The following is a 22940-nucleotide window of genomic DNA, read 5'->3' as shown; positions in this document are numbered from 1 at the left end:
AACATTGTGAATTTACTTAATGCAACTGAATTGTAAATTTTAAATGATTCAAATGATAAAATGATAAATTTCATATTATATATATATTTTACTCCCCCAACACACACTTACACACACAGAGCTTATCACTAAACTTAAGTTTACACAGATTTTTCTCTTATCTAAAAAATAAAAAGAGGGCCGGGCGCGGTGGCTCACACCTATAATCCCAGCACTTTGGGAGGCCTAGGCAGGTGGATCACAAGGTCAAGAGATTGAGACCATCCTGGTCAACATGGTGAAATCCCGTCTCTACTAAAAATACAAAAATAGCTGGGCATGGTGGCGCACGCCTGTAGTCCCAGCTACTTGGGAGGCTGAGGCAGGAGAATTGCTTGAACCCAGAAGACAGAGGTTGTGGTGAGCCGAGATCACTCCATTGAACTCCAGCCTGGGTATTAAGAGCGAAACTCCATCAAATAAATAAATTTATTTATTTATTTATTTATTTATTTATTTATTTATTTATTTTTGAAAACCTGTCACTTGTCATCAACATAACTGAAGTAGATATTAAGACTACTTCACAATTACTGATATATACCACTAAAAATACAAAAATTATTTATAATCATACTCATACTCATTACTTGAAATCATATAATCAGATTACAAGACTCCTACAATTTTAACATAACCAAATAAAATAGTAAAATTTGTAATATGCCATCTATCTCATGTCAGTTAAAATAAATTAAAACCAAAAGTAAAACTTAAGTTTTAACAATTATCCAGCAAGTCAATGATAAATCTAAATAGCTAAATGACAATGACAAACTAAAATAGTTAATATAGTTTTATTCTATCTAAAGACATACCAAAAATAGACATAATCCTATGGAATAGGAGAAAATATTTACAAATTATATCTCTGATAAGGAACTCACAACTCAATAAAAAGCACAATCCAATTTTTAAAAATGAGACTGGACACAGTGGCTCAAGTCTGCAATTCCAAAGCTTTGGGAGGCCAGGTGGGAGAATCACTTGAAACCAGTAGTTCCAGTACCACATATACAACACAGCAAGACCTAGCTCTACCAAAAAAAAAAAAAAAATGTTTCAATTAGCTGGGGCTGGAATCAGTGGCTCATACCTGTAATCCCAACACTTTGAAAAGCCAAGGCAGGTGGATCGTTTTAGCCTAGGAATTTGAGACTAGCCTGGGCAACATGGCAAAATCCCATCTCTACAAAATACACAAAAATTAGCTAGGCATGGAGGCGCATGCCTGTAGTCCCAGCTACCCCAGAGGCTGAGGCAGGAGGATTGCTGGAGCCCAGGAGGGGGAAGTTGATGTGGGCTGAGATCACATCACTGCACATCAGCCTGGGTGACAGAACACATATACATACACAGAGAGAGATACATAAATGGCCAATAAATACATGAAAAGGTCATAAATTTAGTCATCATTAGTCATTAGAGAAACCAAAATCACAATTATATACCACTTCATACCCACTAGGGCAGCCAAATTAAAAAAAAAGGCAGTGACAAGTAATAATGACGATGAGGAAAAATCTGAACTCTCATACATCACTGGTAAGATAGCCACCTAGCCTGGGTGACAGAACAAGACCCTTTCTCAAAAAGCAACAACTACCAATGCACAGATGTTTTCATTGCAGCATTTTTCATAATAGCCAAAAATGAGAAACAACCTAATAATGGATAAAACCTGATAAATGGATTAAAAATGTGGCACGGTATCTCATGCCTATAACCTCAGCACTTTGGGAAATCAAAGTGGGCAGATCACTTGTTTGAGATAACAAGCCTAGGCAACATGGTGAAACCCCATCTTCTAAAAATAAAAATAAAAGGGGGGGAAAAATAAAAAAGAAGAAGAAAAGATAAATAAATAAAAGGGGATGTATGCCCATTCATTCAATGCAATATTCTTCAGCAATAAAGAAAAATGAAGTTCTGAAATATGCTAAAATACACATGAACTTTGACAACATGCAAAATGAAAGAAGCCAGTCACATACTGTATGATTCCATAATACACAAAAGATCCAAAATACACAAATCCATATAATCAGAAAGTAGATTAGAGGTTGCCAGGGGCTGGGGACAAAGAATGGAGAGCCATCACACCTGGCTGGTGATATAGAACTCTTTCAAAAAATTTATTATTAAATGATTTTATATATAAAATGGATAGGCTGGGTACAGTGGCTCACGCCTATAATCCCAGAACTTTGGGAGGCCAAGGCAGGGAAAATCTCCTGAGGTCGGGAGTTTGAGACCAGCCTAACCAACGTGGTGAAACCCAGTCTCTACTAAAAATACAAAAATTAGCCAAACATGGTGACATACACCTGTAGTCCCACCTACTCAGGAGGCTGAGGCAGGACAATCGCTTGAACCTTGGAGGCAGAGGTTGCAGTGAGCAGCAATCATGCCACTGCACTCCACCCTGGGTAACAGAGTGAGACTCCATCTCAAAAAAAAACAAAATAAAATAAAATAAAAATGGACATATGAGCTGTTCTTAAATAACTAATGTATTCGTCCTTTAATCACTCTTTTGAGTAATAAATACTTTGTAACAAATAATTCCTAAAGATGGTAAAAGACACTGAGAATTCTTAAAGCCAGCAAAAGAAAGTCAACTACAGAGCCCTAATCTCATTTTCAGAAAAAGCTCATACCCTGAAGTATTTATCTACTTGGAGGGATGGGAGAAGGGAAGGAAAAAGAGGTGGGCAAAAGGATTTTTACTACTTTGAAGATATGTATTGCTCTCTGCCAAAAAATAATAATAATAATAATTGAGCTGGTTTTTAAATTTTGGAACTAAGAAAGAAGTGGCATGATATAGAATCCCTAAACCATAAAGGAAAAGATCACATAAATCAAACCACATAGAAATTACAACTCCTGAATTGCTTGAACCCAGGAGGCGGAGGTTGCCGTGAGCTGAGATCATGCCACTGCACTCCAGCTTGGGCAACAGAGTGAGACTCCATCTTCAATAAAAAAAAAATTACAACTCCTATATAGCAAGATATAAAGTCAAAAGACAAGTGGAGAAAAAAATACTTGCAACACCTGAGAAATAAATGATTTCCTAATTATGCAGAGTTCTTACAAATGAAGGGAGAGACAAGCCGCAACAAAAAACAGGCAAAGTGGCCAGGCACTACTCAGGAGGCTGAGGCAGGAGAATTGCTTGAACACGTGAGGCTCAGATTGTAGTGAGCCAAAATCGTGCACTGCACCTTAGCCTGGCAACAGGGTGAGACTCCCTCTCAAAAATAAATAAATAATAAACAGGCAAATACCTGCATAGGATGTTTTCTAAAACATGCTCACTCAAAAATGGTAATTAAAACAAACACTCACACCAAGCCCGGTGGCTCATATCTGTAATCCCAGCACTTTGGGAGGCCAAGAAGGGCGGATCACCTAAGGTCAGGAGATTGAGACCAGTCTGGGCAACACAGTGAAACCCCGTCTCTACTAAAATACAAAAGATTAGCCAGGCATGGTGGCACATGACTGTAGTCCCAGCTACTCGGGAAGCTGCAGCAGGAAAATCACTAGAACCCAGGAGGCGAAGGTTGCAGTGAGCTGAGATGGCACAGCTGCATTCCAGCCCAGGTGACAGAGTGAGACTCCATCTCAAAAAAAAATAAATACATTGAAAGCTGCTCAGTTTCACTCAAAATTTTTAAAATGGCCAGGAATAATGGGTAATGTCTATAATTCTCACCACTCTGGGAAGCCAAAGTGGGAAGATGATTTGGGATCAGGACATCAATACCAACCTGGGACAACAAAGCAAGACCCCTTCCCCAACCCTGTCTCTACTAAAAATAAAAAAGTTAGCCAGTTGTGTTGGCACACACCTGTAGTCCTAGCTACTTGGGAGGCTGAGACGGGAGGATCCCTTGAGCCCAGTAGTTCCAGGCCGCAGTGAGCCATAACCACATCATTGAACTCAAGACTGGGTAACAGAGGGAGACCATGTCTCAAAAAAAAAAAAAAAAACACCCCACAAACCTAAGTTTTCACAAACCTAGAAATTCCATTCACAAAAATTATCATACACGTGTAATTGCACATGTCTACAAGTGTACAAAATTGCTTACTACAACACTGCTTACAGTATTAAAAAAAAAAAAAAGCAGAGGCTCACGCCTATAATCCCAACACTTTGGGAAGCCGAGGCAGGGAAGATCCCTTGAGGCCAGGAATTTGAGAACAGCCTGGCCAACTCAATGAAACTCCCATCTCTACTAAAAATACAAATAATTAGCTGGTCGTGGTGGCGTGCACCTGTATTCCCAGCTGCTTGGGAGGCTGAGGTACAAGAATCACTTGAATCCAGGAGGAGGAGGAGATTGCAGTGAGTTGAGATCTCGCTACCAGACTCCAGCCTGGGCTACAGAGTGAGACTCTATTTATTAAAAAAAAAAAAAAAAAGCAACCACTATTCTACTTGCTGTCTTTATGGAACAGACTACTGTAACTAGGTACCTCATATACGTATATCATACACTCCATTTTTCCTTCTTATGTAACGGCTTATTTCACTTACATAGTATCTTCAAATGCTGTAGCATGCATCAAAATTTCCTTTCTAAGGCTGAATAATACTCCATTGTATGAATTCTGTTTATTACACATCTGATAAACGCATTCTGTTTACCCATTCATTGGTCATCGATATCAGAGATGCCTTCACATTTTGGCTACTGTGAATAATGCTGCTGAAAACATAATAGATTAGTTTTTTTGTCTGTTTTGTTCTAAGACAAGGTTTTGCACTGCTGCCCAGGCTGGAGTACAGTGGCATAATAATCTTAGCGCACTGCAGCCTCAACCACCTGGGCTCAAGCAACCCTCCTATTTCAGCCTCCTAAGCAGCTGGGACTACAGGCAGGCATCACCACCCCCAGCTCATTTTTTGTGTTTTCCATAGAAATGAGGCCTCAACACATTGCCCAGGCTGGTCTCCAGCTCCTGGGCTCAATCAAACCTCTAGTCTCGGTCTCCCAAAGTGCTGGGATTAAAGGTATGATCCACTGCACTCAGCCAGATTACTTTTTTATATTAGAAACTATTTATTGGTTCTAATTAGAAAATCTTTAAGAAAATTTTAAGACCAAGAATAAGCTCAATTCAGCCAATAAAACTACACCCCCATTTACTGAATCTAGAGTGAGTACCTAGATTCCTGAACATGGAAAACTTGATAATTATAACTCCTAGGAAAAGGCATCTGTTTTCAGTAAAGTTCTGAAAGTAAATATTTTTCAGAACTATTACAGGCATCATTACTCCAGTAAGGAAAAAAGAGATAGATAGATAGATAGATAGATAGATAGATAGATAGATAGATAGACAGATAGATGTGTGTGTGTGTTTGTGTGCGCGCGCACACACAAATTTTGAGACAGAGTCTCAAATTGTCCCCCAGGCTGGAATGTAATGGCACAATCTTGCCTCTCTGCAGTCTCAACCTCCCAGGCTCACATGATCTGCCCACCTCAGCCTTCCAAGTAGCTGGACTTCAGGTACACACCACCACACCAAACTACTTGTTTTTTTCCCCATTGATAATGGGAAAAGTGCTGGGATTAGAGGCATGAGCCACCGTACTTAGCCAAAAAAAATTATTTATATACATACATATTCACATTATTTGACTCCAATCTGATGAAAAATTACTTATTAAATAAAATTAACTTTTAAAAAAGGGATAGTGTTCAAATGACAAACCTCTCAAAAGATTGTCCAATTAGGAGAAAAATTCCAGTTTTCTGTAATCTTTAGATTCTACTGGTTAAAGCAAACAAAAAACTGGAATATTTTAACAATCTTGGAAAAACTCACAGTCTGCTTCTTCCCCAGAGAACAAGACAGGAGTCTATACTGCAAGTATCAAAAAGTGCAGGAGGGGAAAAAAAAGTACAGGAATATAAATAATCATGATGACCATTAAGCTAACATTTGAACACTGTTCTCAGAATAATTAATGAGTAACTTTTAACTGGGCATGGTGACTCACGCCTGTAATCCCAGCACTTTAGAAGGCCAAGATGGGCAGATCACAAGGTCAGGAGTTGAAGACCAGCGTGGCCATAGTGAAACCCCATCTCTACTAAAAATACAAAAATTAGCCGGGTATAGTGGCACGCACCTGTAGTCCCAGCTACTCAGGCTGAGGCAGGAGAATCACTTGAATTCTCCCCAAGTCTCCCCTTGGTCTCTGCCAAGACCATGCCATTGCACCTCAGCCTGGGTGATAGAGTGAGACTATCTCAAAAAAACAAAGGCACTCAACCTGGCCAATGTGATGAAACCCCAACTCCATCAAAAAAAAGTTTTTTAATTAACTGGGCATAGTGGCACGAAACTGCAGTCCCAGCTACTTGGGAGGATAAGGTGGCAGAATCGATTGAACCTGGGAGGCAAAGGTTTCAGTGAGCCAAGATCGAGACACTGCACACTCCAGCCTGGGCCACAGAGGAAGACTCTGACTCAAAAAAAAAAAAAAAAAAAAAAAAGGCCAGGCACGGTGGCTCACACCTGTAATCTCAGCATTTTGGGAGGCCAAGGAGGGCAGATCATGAGGTCAGTAGATTGAGACAATCCTGGCCAACATAGCAAAACCTCGTCTCTACTAAAATAGAAAAAATTAGCCAGGCTTGGGGGCACGCACCTGTAGTCCCAGCTACTCAGGAGGCTGAGGCAGGGGAATTGCTTGAACCTGAAAGATGGAGGCTACATCACTGCACTCCAGCCTGGTGACAGAGCAAAAAACAAAGTCACTACTGTAGGGGCTCACACTTAAAATGGTAATCCCAGCACTTTGGGAGGCTGAGAAGGGAAGATCTCCTGAGCCCAGGAGTTTGAGATCATCCCCAGCAATATAGTGGAACCTTATCGCAACAACAAAAACAAAAACAAAAAAAATTAGCTGAAGCTACTCAGGAGGGTGAGGTGAGAGGATCACTTGAGCCTGGGAGGTTGATGATACAGTGAGCTGGGATTATACCACTGCACTCCAATCTGGATAACAGAACAACACTGTCTCAAAAAGAAAAAGTCACTGAAGTCTATGCCTTAGGATGTTAACTGAACATTCTTTACACTTATTAAATATCTGAGACTTTCCAGTCAACATTTTATTTTTTTTTGTTTTTTGTTTTTTGTTTTTGAGACGGAGTTTCCCTCTTGTTACCCGGGCTGGAGTGCAATGGCGTGATCTCGGCTCACCGCAACCTCCTATCTCCTGGGTTCAGGCAATTCTCCTGCCTCAGCCTCCTGAGTAGCTGGGATTACAAGCACGCGCCACCATGCCCAGCTAATTTTTTGTGGTTTTAGTAGAGATGGGGTTTCACCATGTTGACCAGGATGGTCTCGATCTCTTAACCTCGTGATCCACCCACCTCGGCCTCCCAAAGTGCTGGGATTATAGGCGTGAGCCACCGCACACGGCCTCCAGTCAACATTTTAATCTGCTGAATTATAGTATCTCTAGAATTAAAAGCTTTCTCCAGAAATAAAGTCCTTTTAGGAAGAATCCTCACAGAAAATCATTTTTGAAACAAATTTCAAATAAATTCAATATACAGAAAATAAAATGTTACAACTCTTTGAGACCCAAGGCTGTGATGAAAGTTCCTTTTCTATATCAACTTTTAGAATGACAAAGCAAACTTAGGTTGAAAGGGAATGATCTGTGTCAAAAAAATTATAACTTTGGAAAGTGGCCGGGCGAGGTGGCTCACACCTGTAATCCCAGCACTTTGGGAAGCAGAGACGGGTGGATCGCCTGAGGTCAGGAGTTCGAGACTAGCCTGACCAACATAGTGAAACACCGTCTCTACTAAAAATACAAAAAATTAGCCAGGCCCACGCCCATAATTACAGCAGGCACCTGTAATCCCAGCTACTCGGGAGGCTGAGGCAGGAGAATCATTTAACCTGCGAGGCAGAGGTTGCAATGAGCCAAGACTGCACCACTGCACTCCAGCCTGGGCAATAAGAGCAAGACTCCATCTCAAAATAAATAAATAAATAAATAACTGTGGATAAGGGTTACTTCATAAGAAAAAGAGGTTAGGGTTGGCGCGGTGTCTCACGCCTCTAATCCCAGCACTTTGGGAGGCCGAGGCGGATGGATCACGAGGTCAAGAGATCGAGGCCATCCTGGTCAACATGGTGAAACCCCGTCTCTACTAAAAATACAAAAATTAGCTGGGCATGGTGCTGCACGCCTGTAATCCCAGCTACTCGGGAGGCTGAGGCAGGAGAATTGCCTGAACCCAGCAAGCGGAGGTTGCGATGAGCAGAGATCGCACTATTGCACTCCAGCCTGGGTAACGAGAGCGAAACTCCGTCTCAAAAAAAAAAAAAGAAAAACAGGTTAAGGAGACCCCCCCACAAAAAAAGAGCATATTTCATATCTTTATAAAGCATAGATTAGTATAACAGAGTATAACAAAGCACACGGTCATCTTTTTAAAATTAACTGTGGCTCACACCCGTAATCCCAGGTGGATTACTTAAGGAGTAATTGAGTTACTAGAGGGCAGAGCCTACCTAGGCTATGGATTAGGTGTGGTAGTGTTCTATCAGTTTTGATTTCCTAAGTAGGAGGACTACAGGGCAGCAATACAGGAAAGTGTCCTTCTATCAGGGAGGTACACACTAGAGAATTTAGGGTGGAAGGACATTATGCCATAAAGACAGCAAGGGGTAATAGAGCAAATGTGACAAAATGTTAACTGGGGAATCTGGAAGAAGGGGATATGGGAGTTCTAGTCAGCTCCTGAACTTTTCTATTTTTTTGGCTGGGCCCAATGGCTCACAGTTGTAATCCCAGCACTTTGGGAAGACAAGGCAGCAGTATCACTTGATCTCAGGAGTTCAAGACCAACCTAGGCAACACAGTGAGACCTTGTCTCTAGAACAAATTTTTCAAATTAGCTGGACATTATGGCTCATGCCTATAGTCCCAGATACTAAGGAGGCTAACGTGGGAGGATGTATTGAGATACTAAGGAGGCTAACGTGGGAGTATGTCTTGAGCCCAGGAGGTCAAAGCTACAGTGAACTATAATAATGCCATTACATTCCAACCTGGGTGCGAAAAAACAATTTTTTATGGAAAAAAAAATAGGGGCTGGGCACGGTGGCTCACACCTGTAATCCCAATACTTTGGGAGGCCGACACAGGCAGATCACTTGAGGTCAGGAGTTTGAGAACAGCCTAGCCAACATGGTAAAACCCTGTCTCTAATAAAAATACAAATATTACCTGGGCGTGGTGGCATACACCTGTAATCCTAGCTACTCAGGAGGCTGAGGCAGGATAATCAATTGAACCTAAGAAGCAGAGATTGCAGTAAGCCAAGATCACACCACTGCACTCCAGCCTGGGCAACAGAGCATGACTCCATCTCAAAAAAAAAAAGGCTGGGCTCAGTGGCTCACACCTGTAATCCCAGCACTTTGAAAGGCTGAAGTAGACAGATCACTTGAGCTCAGGAGTGTGAAACCGGCCTGGGCAACACAAAGAGACTCTGTGTCTACAGAAAATACAAAAAGTAGCTGAGTGCGGTCATACATGCCTATAGTCCTAGCTACTCGGAAAGCTGAGATGGGAGGATCACTTGAGCTTGGGAGGTCGAAAGGACAGTAAGCAGTGATCACGCCACTGCAATCCAGCATGGGTGACAAAGTGAGACCTTGTCTCAATTTAAAAAATTAAATAAGGGGCCGGGCGCAGTGGTTCACGCCTGTAATCCCAGCACTTTGGGAGGCCGAGGCAGGTGGATCACGAGGTCAAGAGATCGAGACCATCCTGGTCAACATGGTGAAACCACGTCTCTACTAAAAAAAAAAAAAAATACAGAAAATTAGCTGGGCATGTTGGCGCGTGCCTGTAATCCCAGCTACTGAGGAAGCTGAGGCAGGAGAACTGCCTGAACCCAGGAGGCAGAGGTTGCGGTGAGCCAAGATCGCACCGTTGCACTCCAGCCTAAGTAACAAGAGCGAAACTCCGTCTCAAAAAATAAATAAATAAATAAATTTTAAATAAAATAAGGCCAGGCAAGGTGGCTCCTAGCACTTTGGATAGCCAAGGCAGGTGGATCACGAGGCCAGGAGTTCAAGACCAGCCTGGCCAAGATGGTGAAACCCTGTCTCTACTAAAAATTCTAAAAAATTAACTGGGCAAGGTGGAATACACCTGTAATCCCAACTACTCAGGAGGCTGGGGCAGGAAACTCACTTGAACCTGGGAGAAGGAGGCTGCAGTGAGCTGTGATTGCACCACTGCAATCCAGCCCTGGCAACAGAGTGAGACTCCATCTCAAAAAAAGAAAAAAAAAAGAGACTGGGTGCAGTGACTCACGCCTGTAATCCCAGCACTTTGGGAGGCTGAGGCAGGCAGATCATGAGGTCAGGCCAACATGGTGAAACCCCATTTCTACTAAATACACAAAAATTAGCTGGGCGTGGTGGTACACACCTGTAATCCTAGCTACTCAGGAGGCTGAGGCAAGTGAACTGCTTGAACCCCAGAGGCTGAGGTTACAGTGAGCTAAGATCACGCCACTGTACTCCAGGCTGGGGGATACAGCAAGATTCTGTCCCAAGAAAAAGAAAAAGAAAGAAAGGAAGAAAGAGGCCAGGCACGGTGGCTCACGCCTATAATCCCAGCACTTTGGGAGGCCAAGGCGGGTGGATCACTAGGTCAAGAGATGGAGACCATCCTGGTCAACAAGGTGAAATCCCATCTCCACTAAAAATACAAAAATTAACTGGGCATGGTGGTGCACGCCTGTAGTCCCAGCTACTCGGGAAGCTGAGGCAGGAGAATTGCTTGAACCCAGAAGGCAGAGGTTTCGGTGAGCTGAGATCATGCCATTGCACTCCAGTCTGGGTAACAACAGCGAAACTCCGTCTCAAAAAAAAAAAGAAAAGAAAGGAAGAAAGAAAAAGAAAATACAGGAAGGAGAAAAGTAAATAGGCCATAGCTGATAGTTGTTAGAAATGAATGATAGATACTAGTGATTCACTGACTGTTTTGTCCACTTTTGTGTATGTTCAAAATTGCCCAAGAGAAGACGGAGGTCCTCTTTCCTTGCCTAACGCAGCCATGGCTCGTGGTCCCAAGAAGCATCTGAAGCGGGTGGCAGCTCCAAAGAATTGGATGCTGGATAAATTGACTGGTGTGTTTGCTCCTCGTCCATCCACCGGTCCTCACAAGTTGAGAGAGTGTCTCCCCCTCATCATTTTCCTAAGGAACAGACTTAAGTATGCCTTGAGAGGAGATGAAGTAAAGAAGATTTGCATGCAGCGGTTCATTAAGATTGATGGCAAAGTCCGAACTGATATAACCTTACCCTGCTGGTTTCATGGATGTCATCAGCATTGACAAGATGGGAGAGAATTTCCGTCTGATCTATGACACCAAGGGTCGCTTTGCTGTACATTGTATTACACCTGAGGAGGCCAAGTACAAATTGTGCAAGGTACAAAAAATCTTTGTGGGCACAAAAGGAATCCCTCATCTGGTGACTCATGATGCTCGCACCATCCGCTACCCTGATCCCCTCATCAAGGTGAATGATACCATTCAGATTGATTTGGAGACTGGCAAGATTACTGATTTCATCAAGTTTGACACTGGTAACCTGTGTATGGTGACTGGGGGTGCTAACCTGGGAAGAATTGGTGTGATTACCAACAGAGAGAGGCACCCTGGATCTTTCGATGTGGTTCATGTGAAAGATGCCAATGGCAACAGTTTTGCCACTCGACTTTCCAATATTTTTGTTATTGGCAAGGGCAACAAACCATGGATTTCTCTTCCCCGAGGAAAGGGTATCCGCCTCACCATTGCTGAAGAGAGAGAAAAAAGACTGGCAGCCAAACAGAGCAGCAGGTGAAATGGTCCCTGGGTGATATGTTAGATGTTTATGCATAATTAAAAATCATATGGCATGATTAAAAAAAAAATTGCCCAAGATAGAATTTTTATGATAGGTAACACAAACTGATCATATAGTAATACATACGCTTCTTAACTAACACACCAAATAAAAGTATCCAGACTGGACACAATGGCTCATACCTGCCGAGGCGGGCAGATCACCTGAGGTTGGGAGTTTGAGACCAGCCTGGCCGACATGGTGGAACCCGGTCACTAATAAAAATACAAAAATTAGCCGGGCATGGTGGCTCACGCCTATAATCCCAGCACTTTGGGAGGCCGAGACGGGTGGATCACAAGGTCAAGAGATCGAGACCATCCTGGTCAACATGGTAAAACCCCGTCTCTACTAAAAATACAAAAAATTAGCTGAGCATGGTGGCGCGTGCCTGTAATCCCAGCTACTCGGGAGGCTGAGGCAGGAGAATTCCCTGAAGCCAGGAGGCGGAGGTGGCGTGAGCTGAGATTGTGCCATTGCACTCCAGTCTGGGTAATGAGCGAAACTCCGTCTCAAAAAAAACAAAAAACAAAAATTAGCTGGGCATAATGGTGGGTGCCTATAATCCCAGCTACTCAGGAGGTGAGGCAGGAGAATCGCTTGAACCTGGGAGGGAGAGGTTGCAACGAGCTGAGATCATGCCACTGCACTCCAGCCTGGGTGGCAGAGCGAGACTCTGTCTTCTAGCAGCAGGTCTAATAGCTACTGTAATTTCCAAGTTGTGATGAGCATAAATAATGAGGTGTTTGTAAAAACTGTAATATAAAATATGAAAATGCATATGATTTATATTGGTGACAAAAAATACAAGTATTGTTAGTTTTTCTCTCTCTGTTACAGTTGAAGGAAATACTAGATCCCAATAAGAAGTTAGTAAAAATAAAGATGCATTTTCTCACCAAAGTTTAGTACTTCCTCTTGAATTCTGATCCAGAATCTTTAATCTTCATTAAAGATTCTAATATCCTTTCAACATAATAAATTGTTCTTTTATCTTCTTTTTTTTTTTTTTTTTAAAGATGGGGTTTCACCATATTATTCAGGATGGTCTTGATCTCCTGACCTTGTGATCCACCCGCCTCAGTCTTGGAAAGTGCTGGGATTACAGACATGAGCCACCTCACCCAGCTGCCAAACAGCATAATTTTTAAAAGTTAATGGTTCAGAGAAAATACATCCACTACCAACCAACGTGACTGGTAAAAGACAAATCATGGCCAGGTGCGGTGGGGTTCACGCCTGTAATCCCACCACTTTGGGAGGCCAAGGCAGGTGGATCATCTGAGGTCGGGAGTTCAAGACTAGCCAGACCAACACAGAGAAACTCTGTCTCTACTAAAAACACAAAATTAGCTGGGTGTGGTGGCGCATGCCTGTAATCCCAGTTATTCGGGAGGCTGAGGCAGGAGAATCACTGAACTCGGGGGGCAGAGGTTGTGGTAAGCCAAGATCAAGCCAATGCGCTCCAGCCTGGGCAACAAGAGTGAAACTTGTCTCAAAAAAAAAAAAGACAAATTGCTAAATGTCAAATGTAGTTTAGTAAACTACAAAATGGTTTTTGAGTACATAAGCCCCAGTTTTTAAATCAAAGGGAAAAAAAATGATGTGTAAAAAAAATCACTTTTAGTCAATTTTAAGAACCAAAGAAACTATAAATATATGTAAAAGTACATATGTGTAACATAATGGGAATATAACAATCAAAGTCAATACAATGTATAACTAGAAGAATCTTTACATCATTTGGCAATGTTCCCTAGTAACCCAAACAGAGACATGCATATGCAACCCTAGCATTTAAGGCTGGACTAAAAATCTAGCACCAGGTACACAGGATAAGAAATAGTGTTTCTCATTTGAATTTTCCGACAAATATTCCTTAATTCTAAGGACTGGAGCAGTTCCTTACATAATACAAATCTTTAAGTATGCTAGAGTTCATATCATTTCCATATTCAAAATGAAATCATAAGTAATTAAATCCAAGAATTCACTAAATTTAAGTTAGGATTTTATAGAACCATTCCACTATGATTTTTTTAGCCACTTGTAATCTTCAACTTGGCAGACAGGGATACATGTAGGGAGAACAATCTGAATATTGAAATACTTTATACGAAAAAAATTTTTCACTCACTGCAAAGCATATTTACACACACTAAAAACCAGCTACAGGCCAGGCGTTGTGGCACATGCCTGTAATCCAAGCACTTTGGAGGCCAAGGCGGGCGGATCACCTGAAGTCAGGAGTTCAAGACCAGCCTGACCAACATGGTGAAACCCCATTTTAAAAAAAGAAAAAAAAAAAAAAAAACCAGCTACATACCACACAAAAATTACATGGTTTCAAATAAAATGGTTAACATTCTAATTGGTTTCCAAGAGGAGCACATTATTTTTATTCAAAATATGTGTAGCTGTAAGGCAAGTAAGTTTAAAGAAAATTTTAAACCAAATAGTAAAGAAGATTATTAATTTAACTACAGATAAATGTACTCTATTTAGTCTCCTTGTTCAGCAGGCTAATATATGTGTTTCAAGGGGTTGAAAAGTACTTATTTCAATTCATCCAGTAACAAAATTCAGGAGCCCAATTTAATGAATATATACACTCAAGGTATTTTCAGACTACATTATTTACTCTACATACTGTGGACAGTTAACTACAGCTCAAACTAACACTAAAAATGTTTTAAAAATAAAAGCAGACCACGCGTGGTGGCTCACGCCTGTAATCCCAGCACTTTGGGAAGCAGAGACAGGCAGATCACTTAGGTCAGGAGTTCAGCCTCGCCAACATGATGAAACCCTGTCTCTAACAAAAATACAAAAATTAGCCCAGACATGGTGGCTCATGCCTGTAATCCCGGCACTCTGGGAGGCCAAGTCGGGCAGATCACGAGGTCAGGAGTTCAAGACCAGCCTGGCCAACACAGTGAAACCCCATCTCTGCCAAGACCACGCCACCCCACCGCGGTCCAGCCTGGGTGACAGAGTGAGACTCCGTCTCAAAACAAAACAAAACAAAACATTAGCTGGACATGGTGTCTCATACCTGTAATCCCAGCTACTCAGGAGGCTGAACAGGAGAATCGCTTGAACCTGGGAAGAGGAGGCTGCAGTGAGGCAAGATTGCACCACTGCACTCCAGCCTGGGCAACAGAGCAAGACTCCATCTCAAAAAATAAAAATAGGCTGGTGCAAAGGCTTGCACCTGTAATCCCAGCATTTTGGGAGGCTAAGGCAAGCAGATCACCTAAAGCCAGGAGGTTGAGACCAGCCTGGCCAATATGGTGAAACCCTGTCTCTATTAAAAATATAAAAATTGCCAGGCGCAGTGGCTCACACCTGTAATCCCAGCACTTTGGGAGGCTGAGGTGGGCGGATCACCTGAGGTCAGGAGTTCGAGACCAGCCTGAACAATATGGTGAAACCCCATCTTTAAAAAAAATTTTTTTTTAATTAAAAGTTTAAAAACAACACAAAAATTAGCTGGGCATGATGTCCTAGCTACTTAGAGGCTGAGGCATGAGAACTGCTTGAACCCAGGAGGAGGTTGCAGCGAGCCAAGATCACACACTCCAGCCTGGGCAACAAAGCAACTCCAGCCTGGGCAACAAAGCAAGACTCCGTCTCAAAAAAAATGAATAAAAATAGGCTGGGCATGGTGCCTCACACCTGTAATCCAAGCACTTTGAAGGCCAAGGCGGGGCAGATCACCTGAGATCGGGAGTACAAGACCAGCCTGAGCGACACAGTGAAACCCCGTCTAAAAAATAAATAAATAGGCCGGGTGCAGTGGCTCATGCCTATAATCCCAGCACTTTGGGAGGCCAAGGCGGGTGGATTACGAGGTCAAGAGATCGAGACCATCCTGGTCAACAAGGTAAAACCCCGTCTCTACTAAAAATACAAAAATTAGCTGGGCATGGTGGTGCACGCCTGTAGTCCCAGCTACTCGGGAAGCTGAGGCAGGAGAATTGCTTGAACCCAGGAAGCGGAGGTTGCAGCGAGCTGGGATCGCACCATTGCACTCCAGCCTGGGTAACAACAGCGAAACTCCATCTCAATAAATAAACAAACAAATAAAAACAAAAATAAAAAAATAAGCGGGTGCAGTGGCTCATGCCTGTAATTCCAGCACTTTGGGAGACTGAGGCGGGCAGATCACGAGGTCAGGGATTTGAGACCAGCCTGACCAACATGGTGAAACCCCATTTCTACTTAAAAATACAAAAATCAGGCCAGACACGGTGGCTCAAGCCTGTAATCCCAGCACTTTGGGAGGCCAAGGCGGGTGGATCACAAGGTCAACAGATCGAGACCATCCTGGTCAATGGTGAAACCCCGTCTCTACTAAAAATACAAAAAATTAGCTAGGCATAGTGGCGCGTGCCTGTAATCCCAGCTACCCAGGAGGCTGAGGCAGGAGAACTGCCTGAACCCAGGAGGCGGAGGTTGCGGTGAGCCGAGATTGAGCCACTGCACTCCAGCCTGGGTAACAAGAGCGAAACTCTGTCTCCCAAAAAAAAACAAAAAACAAAAAACAAAAATCAACCAGGTGTGGTTGGGCACGCACCTGTTATCCCAGCTACTTGGGGGGCTGGGGCAGGAGGTTGTGGTGAGCGAAGAGCGCCCCACTGCACTCCAGCCTGGGCAACAGAGAGAGACTCCATCCCCAAAAAAATAAGTAAATAAATAAATAAAAATAAAAGCAAAGGCTGGGCAAGCTGGTTTATGCCTGTAATCCCAGCACTCTGGAAGGACAAAGGAGGAGGATCACTTGAGCCCAGGAGTTCAAGGCCAGGGCTGGGTAACATAAGAAGACCTCCCATCCCTACAAAAAATTAGTTGGGTGGCACATGCCTGTGGTCCTAGCTACTTTGGAGGCTGAAGTGGGAAGATCAATTGAGCCTGGGAGGTCAAGGCTGCAGTGAGCTGTGATCCAGCTTAGGTGACCCTGTCTCAATCAGTCAGTCAGTTAATTAATAAAAGCAAATAAATATATAGTCTCCACTGGATATGCTAGTTTTCATAGAATATTAAAAAAATTTTTTTTTAATTTCAGTAAAATTTCAAACTAGGGGGAAAGGGAAACTTGAAAGACTATTTGAAAAAACCTCCTACATAAATTTTCCCAAAGGATTAGTGTTTCCAGGATTTAAAATGTCTCATAAATCAAGCCTGAAACCTCTTCATAAGCACACCAAACAATACAATCCCAGCAATCAAGAGCCTACAACAAACATAGTTAGAAAAAGGTGCCCTCTACACAAGTGAAACACTACCATTCTTCCTGACACTGAGCCCTACAGTTTCCTTCAATCTGCCAAGGGCATTCCTTTCGGTAAACAAAATACATTTTATTATTCTATATTATTTTGTATAATTATTCTGTATAATTTTTCTGTATTATTCTGTATTGCTTATATAATTATTTTGTATAATTTTTAATGTTTCAAGATAATTCTGATCTTGTTCTTTTTTTAAAATGTGCAAAAGCACATTATGAAAATAGATATTGAAAATCGTAATATTCAAAACCAGAGGTGGTTTCACAGACGGGATGGGGCGTGGTAAGGGTGGTATGGCCATAGACAACAAGTGGTTTCACAGAAACCTTCTGGTCTCAAATGAAGAAACGATGTAACAATGATACAGGCTACAGTGAGTCAAATTTGCTTAAGTCTAAAAATATCCCTAGTAGTCAGGACAAGGAAATTCAATATTTTATATTGGGTCCCAGAGATAAAGATATCTGAATATACATAAAATGTAATAATTATTCCATCTATTTAAACTCAGGAAAACTACAGTGATAATTAAAATCAGCAAAAACAAATTACATTTTTAAATGGCTCTCATTCTTGCCCCCACCCCCAAGTCAGAGTCTTGCTCTGTCACCCAGGCTAGAGTGCAGTGGCATGATCTCGGGTCACTGCCACCTCCAACTCCCGGGTTCAAGGGATTTTCCTGCCTCAGCCTCCTCAGTAGCTGGGATTACAGGCACTCACACCACGCCCGGCATTTTTTTTTTTTTTTTTTTTTTTTGAGATGGAGTCTTGCTCTGTCGCCCAGGCTGGAGTGCAGTGGTGCAATCTCCACTCACTGCAACCTCTGCCTCTGCGGTTCAAGTGATTCCCTTGCCTCAGCCTCCTGAGTAGCTGGGAATACAGGTGCAGGCCACCACACACAGCTAATTTTTGGTATTTTAATAGAGATGGGGTTTCACCACGTTGGCCTGGATGGTCTCAAACTCCTGACCTGGTGATTCGCCCACCACAGCCTCCCAAAATGCTGGGATTACAGGCATGAGCCAATGCACCCAGCCTGGGTCTCATTCTTTAAACGATATTTTTACATGAGGGGCTACCTCACTTCACCTCTGCATAATCTTTAACCTAGTCTCTAAAACTGGAAATGGATGGGAAGAACCTAAATTTGCAACTTATTTAAAATCTGAAAAGATATAAAGATTTTAAATATTTTAAGGGTTTTTATTTGCTCATTCTAATTCAAGGAGTCGCCTTTGCACACACCTCTCTGCCTCTCCTAAGTAAAAGACAGGAATCAATTGTTGTATAACTCCTCCCTTCCCCCTTCAACCCAGCTAACATACAAAGGAAAGGACTTTCTCTATTGTGCCCCTGTAATGAATCTTTGTTAACTAAAACCCAATTCAGAAATAGTTCTCATTTAATTTTTTTAAATCAGCAAATTGAAAACTGTAAACGTAACAACAGAATTATTACTGCAAGAAAAGTAACGCCAATTTTTGAAAATGTTCTGATTATATTTTAAGGATTTGGTCTTTCTTTGGCACTGGGGAGAAAAAAGCCAAATCACCATCCTCCTCTCAATCTATGGTCCATTAAAAAACAAAACAAAACAATTGATCAAAATGTAAATTTAAAAATAAAAATTTTAAGAATCGTCTGACCTCTTTTTTCCGTTAAAATGTCTCTAAGCTGCCCCCAAAGCTGTCTGGTTTAATCTTTTTGTAAAATCCAAACACTTACTACAAAAGCCTAATCACTGTTAAGAGAACATTCATCTTAAAAACGTTTTATATAATGTATTCCCACTGTATACCTCTTAATCCTGTAAAACAGTTATTAATGTAATCATCTAGGGAAAAGGGTAAAAGCAGGCACTGAAAGTTCAGTTTTAATATAGATATTGCATGATTTTCCTCACTGTGATTTCTACAAGACACCCGAAGTGAATACCATTTCATTTTCTTGCAGAGACATCATTCTGGTACAACTACCTTTTTATTCCTTTCACTTAAATTATTCAGATTTCATTTTCACTCCCAGTAGCAATCACACATTTTACAAAACATATTCCACAATAAGGATAAAAGGCCTTGATATCCTCCAAACAAGGTCCATTTAGCTCCACAGCTAGATCAGCAGAACATTTCTTGTACATGCAGAAAGATAAACAAGAAATCAGAAATAGACATTACCTGGATTTTGGGGGGTGAGGGGAGGAAGTGTGGGAACTGGGAATCCCAGAGTCAGGGTTGGAGATTTTTCTCTGTATACCTTTCACACGCTTTGAACCCATAAAAATGTACTGTCTATTTAAAAAATAAGGTTTAAAAATGAAAAAAATCTTTAAAGAATTTCAGGGACCCATAATCTGCTTAGTTTTAAAATAACCTGCTTTTATCAGAAGCATCTGCTCTTACTCTGCAAAAGGTAAGATGCTCCTTTGAATGCAGTCGTGAGCAAAGTGCCAGCTAAGCCCTTTTTAATACAGTCATGTTCCTCCAGACTGCCGCTTTCCAAGGCAGCTCGCATCCTCCGCCCCCTCCTCCCTCTGTGCATTCTGAGATTGGCTCTGCCGATTCCCACATAAAGTGGGTCCTGGCCGCCATTTTAGAAAGTCATTCACAGAAGCCGGACTGCAGCACCGTCCACTAAAAAACCTTCCAAAACTGCCTTGGACGATTTCCTCTTTCTTCTCTCTGCCCCCTCATTTGCAGAGGGGCCAAACTCCTGTGCCATAGGCATGCAATGTCTCTGGAATCTGCATAATGAGAAATGACACGTCTGGGCACCTAACACGGAGGAGCCAGCGACTGCTGCAATGCACGTGCTTGCACATTGGTGCAACCGAATTTCCCAGGCAGAGACCTACAGAGAAAGTCCACAGGGGATTAAAGTGAGCACGTCTAAGTAGTTTTTCCACTCCAATAATCTGCACCTAAATTATTTTTCCATCAAAACACTGATGATACTGGGGGAGAAGGCAGGAGGTGGGGGGCGGGTAAGGGGTGGAGCAGCGCCAGGAAGAGAAAGTTCCCATCTGCTTCCCAATCCAGCCCGAGGTCTCCCCTTCATCCTAGGGCACAGAGGTGAATTTTTGCTCCCTGCCTCCCCCCCGCCCTCTCCTGGTTTCTCAGGCACAACGTAGTAAACACCGGGAGAGTCCCTGGAAGCGCGCACCTCCCCCCGGCCTGCCGAGGACAGCTCGAGCAGGTTATGAATGGCCCCACGATTCCCGGCTTCTTTTCACACGCGGACACGCGCAGACGCGCGCTCCAGCAGCGAGGGTTTAATGCCCCAGTAACAGCAACCACCAACACAATCAATGATCCTCCATTTAAAAGACAGGAGCTCCGCTGCCGCTGCTTCCATTTCCTTATCCAAGCGGCTCAAAGCGAGCGACGCAATCTATTTTTCCCATGGTGACTCATTAATGAGGACGCTTCATAATTTCCTCCACTCACTAGATAGTAAGGGAAATTAAAACCCAAACTTGAAACCTTCCAGGGTCTTAAATATCCTAATAAACTATCATTTTCGAGGACAATCACAGATTTGCTGCGGTCCCTCTGAATTTGCACCAAGCCAATCGTCATTTTAATAAGCGTTTTATACGGAGGCCATCCGTTACGGTACACAGGCATTTCACAAAGAAAACGCGCTACATGCTACTCAGTAAAATGTATCAAGGACAACACTGATTCTTATAATCACAAAAAAATCAGGTAAGGTGTTTTTTGTTTTTTTTTAACTACATCTTCTCATCGAAAAAGGTTTGTAATGTTTTACCGTTTGATTCGTGAATTCAGTGGTGGGGGACACCAGAGTCTTAGGGCGGCCAGCGAGTGCAACCCGAGGCTTCCGGCGCCGGGGCGGGCACCCTCCTGTCAGAGCCCGCGGTCCCCTCCGCCCGGGACGAAGGAGCCGAAACGGGCTCACCAACTCATTTCACACCACCTTCCACCCAGCCCCGCAAAAACGAAAAACGTTTGCCATTCCCCGTGGTTTCAAGGGCGCAAATCCTCCGGAGAGGTCCTAGGTGGTCTCTCCCCGGGTCCCCGACGCGCCACAGTACCTACCGCGACTTCTGTTTTCTCACCGCCTTTCCCTTCGCACGGAACCCTCCCGAAGTCAGACATCGCCGAGCGCCCGCAGAGCGGCTCCGAGTGGCGGCGCCGGGCCGGGCTGTCGGGAGGGCTCGGGTCCCCGCTGCTCCGGGCCCGGCGCGGTGCGCAAGGACGCGACCCCACCGGCTCCCGGGCCGAAGCGAGGGCAGCCCCGGGGCGCCGGCTGCGTGGAGGCCGAGCCTCGGCGACCTCCCTCTTCAGGGACGCGGCCACCGGGGCCGCGGGGGCTCTTCGAGGGCGGCGGGGCTCGACCGCCCGCACCGCCGACACCAGAGGCCCAACCCAGCGGCTTACGAGGTCCCACAGCGCCCGTGGGTCCGGGCTGGGGTCCCCTCACCAGCTCCGCGCTCCGGGAGGAGTCGGCAACGGGCCGGGCGGGAAGCGGCGCCCGAGAAGCGAGCGCGGCCACGGGCCTCGTGTCACTTACCGTTTGAAATGCTCGATGATCTTCTCTTCCCGCACGTTCTCGGGTAAGTTGCCCACCCAGAGGTGCCTGGTTTCCCGGACCATGCTGGGCGGCGTGCCGGCGACCGCCGCTGCTGGCTCCCCCTCGCCGGCTTCGTACGAGACCGTCAGCGCCGGGAGGCGGGCGCCGGGGCGGCGGCGGCGGCGGCTGCGGCGGTGGCGTCGGCAGCGGCGGCGGCTCCTCCGGCTCCCCCCAGTGCAGAGACCATCCCTCTCCCCCAGGTTCTGACTCTCGGGCCTCGCAGCTTAGCTCTGCCGCCACCACACACCCGAAGCCGACCCTCGCGCTCCGGCGGCGCATGCGCCCGGGCAGCGGCGGGAGGGGGGAGCGGGAGGAGGGGCGAGCGGGACCCGGGCGGCAGCAACTACGACGGAGCTAGCGCTGTGGCAGCCGGACGCTTCCCACCGGCGCGCGCAGGCCGCCTCCCGCCGCCGCACCGCCTCCCCCTCGCCGCGGGCGCGCGCGCGTCCTCCCGCCCGCCGAGGTGGAGACGCGGAGTTCCTCCCAGCAGGCGCGCAGGCGCGCGGGCCGGACAACGTTGTGAAGAACGCCGGGGTAGGGAACGAATGCTCGCGCGCTCGGTCCCGGTACGCAGGCGCGCAGCCGCTCGAAGAGGTCGGCAACTCTACGGGCTTTGGGTCGGGCTCCAGCGCGGGGCGAGGAGGGGCAGGGGCGGTAGGGCGGGTCTCTAGCCCCTCCAGCGGTAACCCCAGGCGCAGGTCTAGTGGAAGAAATTAAGAGAAATGGAGTTGGTTTCGACAGGGCTACGGGTCAAAGCGACTGCCAAGGCCTGTCCCCTAAAAGCCAGGACCCTTTCGTCCTCCGCTCACCCGGCGGCCAGCTCCCGGCGTTTCCGAGTACTTGGATCTCCGCCTGCTTGGGAAAGCGATCAAAACAAGGATGCCCTTCTCACCGCCCCGCTGAGCAGCGACGGCTTCAGAAATAGATCTCATGCAAGAGCCATTGGCTTGTAACATTAAGCAACGGTTTTTTGTTGTTTTTTTTTTTTTATACGGAGTCTCGCCCTGTTGCCCAGGCTGGAGTGCAATGGCACGGTCTCGGCTCACTA

General features: G+C 44.6%; 1 protein-coding gene and 1 pseudogene across 4 annotated transcripts in view; one reads left to right on the top strand and one right to left on the bottom strand.

The window, feature by feature from the left end:
* SPEN (spen family transcriptional repressor) overlaps positions 1 to 22181 on the bottom strand; it is a 97527-nt gene extending 75346 nt beyond the window's left edge. For all 4 annotated transcript variants that reach the window (XM_009000464.5, XM_078330441.1, XM_002750316.6 and 1 more), the window contains exon 1: positions 21833 to 22181. Coding sequence is in view for 2 of the 4 variants with exons in the window: in XM_002750316.6 (XP_002750362.3) it covers positions 21833 to 21915 (83 nt within the window). In the remaining 2 variants the exon portion in view is untranslated. The remainder of the gene's footprint in view (positions 1 to 21832) is intronic.
* LOC103794269 (small ribosomal subunit protein eS4, X isoform-like) lies at positions 11145 to 11975 on the top strand (annotated as a pseudogene).
* Positions 22182 to 22940: the final 759 nt, after the last annotated feature.

Source organism: Callithrix jacchus, chromosome 7, assembly GCF_049354715.1.
Source record: "Callithrix jacchus isolate 240 chromosome 7, calJac240_pri, whole genome shotgun sequence".
Taxonomy (NCBI): Eukaryota; Metazoa; Chordata; class Mammalia; order Primates; family Cebidae; genus Callithrix; species Callithrix jacchus.
This window is presented reverse-complemented; position numbering and strand designations above follow the sequence as displayed.